This window comes from Leptodactylus fuscus, chromosome 1 (assembly GCF_031893055.1).
Source record: "Leptodactylus fuscus isolate aLepFus1 chromosome 1, aLepFus1.hap2, whole genome shotgun sequence".
Classification (NCBI taxonomy): domain Eukaryota; kingdom Metazoa; phylum Chordata; class Amphibia; order Anura; family Leptodactylidae; genus Leptodactylus; species Leptodactylus fuscus.
This window is the reverse complement of record NC_134265.1, coordinates 217575553-217581328: the sequence shown is the minus strand read 5'-3', so window position 1 is coordinate 217581328 and position 5776 is coordinate 217575553. Positions and strand designations below refer to the sequence as shown.

The following is a 5776-nucleotide window of genomic DNA, read 5'->3' as shown; positions in this document are numbered from 1 at the left end:
AGCTTATCAAGTGTGTATGCTGGAAGACGTGGTTTTACAACAGCTGGAGTGCCAAAGGTTGCTGTAGAGTGTACATAAAACACACACACACTACTAATATATATATATATATATATATATATATATATATATATATATATATATATGTGTATATATCACACAAACGCATACAGAAACTATGCAGTAACAGAGCAAAATTATATCAAATGTAAGTTTCATAAAGGACATACCAAAAGAACCCTTATTAGAAATCATGAAACAAATCTATTAGAACCAAACTAAGGCTCAATTAGACAATATTTTATTGTACATAACACTAATGTACTGGATATACTGGAATGTGTAGTAAAAAACAGCTTAAAAACATTGTTCCCAGTATAACATAAATATAGCAAGATGAATAAAACACTTCAAACAAAACCAAGATCTGTAAAATATTACATTTACATTATTTTACAATAAGGTGTGCAAGCATAACACAACCTAGACACTTTCTTAACTCCTCCAATGGAGTGGCCTGTTAATGTCAGAAACCCTCTGGCGAGAAAGAGGTTAAACATATTGCAGAGGAATGCCCCTCTTCTCCCTGCTCTAGAAACCTTGTAAACATTTAAGGCAGTAAATATGCAACCAGCAATAATTGCACTTGGTATTAGTACTCAACCAAGTTTGTCTAGAACATGTTTTAAGAATAAACAATTTCTTTGTGGTGTAAACCCGGGTCCTGGAGGAGGATAGAGAGCCCCATACTATCCCAAAAGAAATAACTTTGTAAAACTTTCTGAAACTCCAGATCCATATCCGACTCATTGCTGACTTTCAACTACACAATGTAAATTGAAAATGCAACATGATCTATACTTTGTCTCAGAAAAACAACCAATTTCATAATGTCTGAGGCCCAATTAAAGGGGTTGTAAAGTACTAGGTTAAGAAAAGCATGTTATTTGCTCATATGGAGCAGAACTGCAATAACAGACACAACCCACAGATGGAAGTGTGGAGCTGTTTTGGGGGGAAAGCAGCCATGTTTTTCCTACTCTTCTACCCCTTTAAGCAACATGGATTAGTGTCTATGCCTTAGACACAGCTACCTGCTGTGAAGACAGCTTCTGTCTATTGACAGTATTGATAGGCATACACTGGTTTGTCAAGAATAGTCTTTGGTTGGACCCTTGATCCACATGACTACAAGGTGGCATTGTCCACTTTTAGCATGCGGGACCCTCTTTTGGAATGAAGTTTTTCAGTAGGCAGATGAGATAAAAAGTCAAAACAGGATACAAGATGAGCTTAATAAGCTTGGACCTGCTGAGGAAGAAGTTGGCAGCCACTGTTAACATGACTCATGACCTTCTGCTTCAGCTGGGCCACCTGTTCCCTCAACAGGTTAGCAGTAGATGCTAACTCTGTATTTTGCGTTTTAAGGCTTTTTACTTTCTCCTCCAGTCTAGAGATCCTCTCCAATTTCCTCTTTCTGCATTTAGATGCTGCTATTCTATTCCTTAGCCTCTTTCTTTCAGCCTTTATCCTTTCCTGTGTGTCCATATCAATTGGAGACATTGGTGGGCTTTCTCCAAAAGTTGCCACTTCTGGCACAATCTGAGGTTCATCCTTGAGAGTTTGCAGTCTAGGTGGAGGGGCAACGGATTGTTGTGACAAGCCTGATGGTGGAGGTGGAAATGGCACCGTGTCAGTGCTGTAGTTTACGGTAGTGCCCATTGACCCACTTGAGTAGCTGCTGAGATTGGCATACACAGGGGCATCAGACGGTGGGGGAGGCTGGAGATTAGCAGCAGCAGGTACAGAGCTTAAATCCACTGCACTTGGCACCCCAAGTTGATTCTGCTTGTGGAGATCTTCCAGTGCTTTCACAAATCCTTCTGCAAACTCCTGTTCTTCGCTGGCCACCTTAGGGTAGATGAATTGGCTGGTGGTTGGAGTAGTAGTGACCAGGCCATTAGATTGTATGATGAGCCTCTCAAGTTCTGGAGATGCTAGCTTCAACAGTCCAAGATCAGGAGAAGTCAGGAGGCCATCACCGTCGCGGACAGACTTTAGGGTGTTCACTACCTGCTCATTTAGGTTAAGGTTAAGATCTTTCTTCATCATGGTGGCAACAGAAGTGGAAAAGCTTGAAGACTGATGCAGATTCAACACCTCATCATGGTAGAAGGGTATTTCCATTATACCATAAGCCTTTTTGTAGTAAGAACTGGGTCTCCTTCACTTAAACACCCATCCGACTTCTTGAGAAAGGAGGCACAAATCCAATGTGAAAAGTGTCCTCAGAGAGCAGCCCAATCTGTTGCGTCTTTTCTGTAGGCGTGCCTTCAGCTCCCAATGTAAGGAACTTGAGAAATATGCTTCTTTGTTCTTGGAAATGGTAGTTTCCCTTTAAGAGACAGCCTTTGTCTACGACGCCGGGTCTTTCAGCATGCCACACCACGGGGCAGGCGGTGCCCACAGACCAGCCGGGGGAAACTTTAGGAGTGAGTGCTGCGTCAGTTCTCCCCGGTCTCGGAGCTCTTGTACGGAACAACGTAAGTGCTTGTCCCTCTGTAGCGGCGCTGGTCACACAGTCAGGTACCGTAGCCAAACACCACCGCGACCGTCGAGCTCTCGCCTCACAAGCAGCTCTTAGCCGCGGCGCCGCCGCCCGTACTTCCTTATATAAGGTTCCTTTGGACATTATGTCACTTAGCTGTCCTCTGGTTGGTCCAATATGACGTGAGACGTTCCCTGGTTAGGCTAGTGGGAGGGCCGAAGCGACGCACACTGGGCTGATGTCATTGGTTAACTAATTAGCCGCTGTAAACCTCTGCTCAGCCAATAATAAGTCGCGATCAGGTCACGTGCCTTTGACGTATTTTCTTCATTAAAGAGCTCCTAGAGCTGAGAGACGTCAGAGGTTATTTTTAGACACGTGGACAGGGAGTGGCAGCTAGTCAGAGCAGAGACAGGGGCGACTCTTTTGTGTATGGACATATATAGTGGGAGAACTAGGCTTTCCTTTTAAAGGAAGAGGAGCATTATCTGTTTAGCTAGCCTCCTTCTCCTTCAGAGCTCATGGCAATATCTTCACCAGTAAACACAGGACAAAGTATCAGAAAGGCCAGTTATAGGTATTAGTAGGGAGCTGTAGGAGACAACCCTTTATTACTGTGAATGATTTAGATAAGGATTACACTGTGACTTTTTGTAACATTACTGATTGATTTTAAAGTGGTTTTCAAGCCCCAAATGGATTTTGATAGGTCAATAGTATGAGATCTGTTGGGGTCCAACACATGGATCCTACACAGATCAGCTGTTCTGGCATCCTCCAGGTGCTGATAGCTGGTGCAGTGGATGTGGCATGCACACAGGTTGCTGCTATTCAGGTAATACCGTTGGAGCTGTGCTGCTGCTGTATGCCACTATAACACTGGATATGTCATCAATATGAAATGTCATCTTGGGGACAGATAAATCCTTTCAAGGGATTGTATCACTTCACCCAGCAACTTTAAACCTCCCCCATAGTGTTATAGATGCTGATAGCAGAATAAAAATATGATTCATTTCTTGTGTTTCAGAGTCCCCGCGATGAGGAGAGAAAGCACTATGATTCTTTATTCAGTTAAGAATATTGGAGCACAGGGAAGTTTACTTCTATTACTGAGCACTGCTACATCACTTCTGGACCGCCCATAGACTTTATACGTCCGGATAGTGATGCCTAGTTCTGACAGGATGTATTGGTACGTCCAGTCAGAACACAGTAGCTGCACAGAGATCGTGCAGCTACTGAAGCTGGGAGCCGGCTGTAACTTCAGCCGGAGCTCCCAGAGATATGACAGGGAAGATTTATTACCTCCCCTGCACTCAATGAGCGCTGTATACACAGCTATGGACGCTGCCATAATTCCGCTGCCCTCTGGTCCATCAGTCACGTGATCCGCCGAGAGCAGCGTCTTACCAGAGCTGCTGGGTCCTACAGGACCTAGATCAGCTCAGTAAACTGTATATACAGTGTGCAGGAGGCTGGATTCCTCCTGCATCTGGGGTTAAATCAGTGGCATAACTAGGAATAGCCGGGCCCCGTGGCAAACTTTTGACATGGGGCCGCCCCCCCCCCCCCCCCGACCGACCGCGAAGACCTCGACCGACCCCCTCCTACATTTCTGCGTGTTCTATTATCCCCCATAGTGGCCCCTGCACAGTATTATCCCCCATGGTGGCCCCTGCAAACAGTATTATCCCCCATAGTGGCCCCTGCACACAGTATAATGTCCCTTAGTGGCACCTGCACACGGTATTATCCCCCATTGTTGCCCCTGCACACAGTATTATGTCCCATGGTGGCCCCTGCACACAGTATTATGTCCCATAGTGGCCCCTGCACACAGTATTATGTCCCATAGTGGCCCCTGCACACAGTATTATGTCCCATAGTGGCCCCTGCACACAGTATTATGTCCCATAGTGGCCCCTGCACACAGTATTATCCCCCATAGTGGCCCCTGCACACAGTATTATGTCCCATAGTGGCCCCTGCACACAGTATTATCCCCCATAGTGTCCCCTACACACAGTATTATCCCCCATAGTGTCCCCTGCACACAGTATTATGTCCTATAGTGGCCCCTGCACACAGTATTATGTCCCACTGTGGACACCCATAAACAATTATTATACTCTGGGGTCTTTTCAGACCCCAGAGTATAATAATCGGAGACCCGGGGGAATAAAAACATAAAAAACTACTGTTACTTACCTGTCCCCCGGCTCCTACACGGTCTTCTCCGCTGCTGTCCTTGTACAATGACGTCGGACGTCACATGACCCGGGACGCAGGGTTCATGTGACGTCAGAGACGTCAGAAAGGACGTCAGGAAGGAGGCCTGGCAGGATCGTGGAGAAGTAAGTAACATGTTTTTTATGTTTCTTACCTCTCCCGGTTCGCCAATCATTATACTCGGGGGTCTGAAAAGACCCCCGAGTATAATGATAGCAGCGGTAGCAGCTGTCACCGGGCCCCTAATATCCCGGGCCCTGTGGCAGCTGCCTCCGCTGCTATGGCGGTAGTTACGCCACTGGGTTAAATGTAGCAGCCTCAGTTATAGGGGAAATCAGCCTCCAGTACAAAAAAAAAGTGATCAGATATCCCCAAAGGTCTTTTATCACCTTATGGGGACACAATCTGAAAAAAAAATAAAAATATAATAAAAAAGTTTTAAAAAAAGTAAATAAAATAAAAAAAATTAAATAATACGCTAATAAAACGCCGTTATTAAAGGTTATAACCCCACCCCCGTCGACACCATACAAAATAAAAATTACAGTAACGGAGAGGAAAAACTATTTTATAAAGTTTTTCAGCGACACTTTGTGTTATTAAATAAAAAAAAATAATAATAAATTGAAAACCAGACACAATTTCACTCCTATTTTGTTTATATTTTCCCGGATATAAAAAAAATTAAAACACATTTGAAAATAAAAACAACATAAAAATTCTCAGTTCAGAATGTATGCTATTTCTGGCAAATCTGGGAAGGTATGGACCATTCCTGAACTTCTCCACATTCCCAGGACCTTCACCATGAAGTTCCAAACAAAAATCATAGCAGTAAAATTGGCCTCAAAGGATCCCAACTACTTCCAATATCACCAGAGAAGTTGTTAGCATTTGCTCTAATCCACCAAGCAATGTGGGTCAGTTGTATCACAAGCATAAAAAATGTACAGATTTGGTAGAGCCAGACCGACCTGCCATAGGGGGCTTTAAGTG

At 44.3% G+C, this 5776-nt stretch overlaps 1 protein-coding gene across 1 annotated transcript; it reads right to left on the bottom strand.

Annotated features, from left to right (window-relative positions):
- Positions 1 to 285: 285 nt before the first annotated feature.
- On the bottom strand, positions 286 to 2689 carry JUND (JunD proto-oncogene, AP-1 transcription factor subunit). The gene has a single exon (XM_075282623.1). It carries the CDS (start codon positions 2185 to 2187, stop codon positions 1294 to 1296), a length of 894 nt encoding a protein of 297 aa, XP_075138724.1. The 5' UTR covers positions 2188 to 2689; the 3' UTR covers positions 286 to 1293.
- Between the last annotated feature and the right edge of the window lie 3087 nt (positions 2690 to 5776).

Excerpts from the sequence above, each read along its gene's own strand:
- JUND (XM_075282623.1), bottom strand. The coding sequence starts at position 2,187 with ATGGAAATACCCTTCTACCATGATGAGGTGTTGAATCTGCATCAGTCT.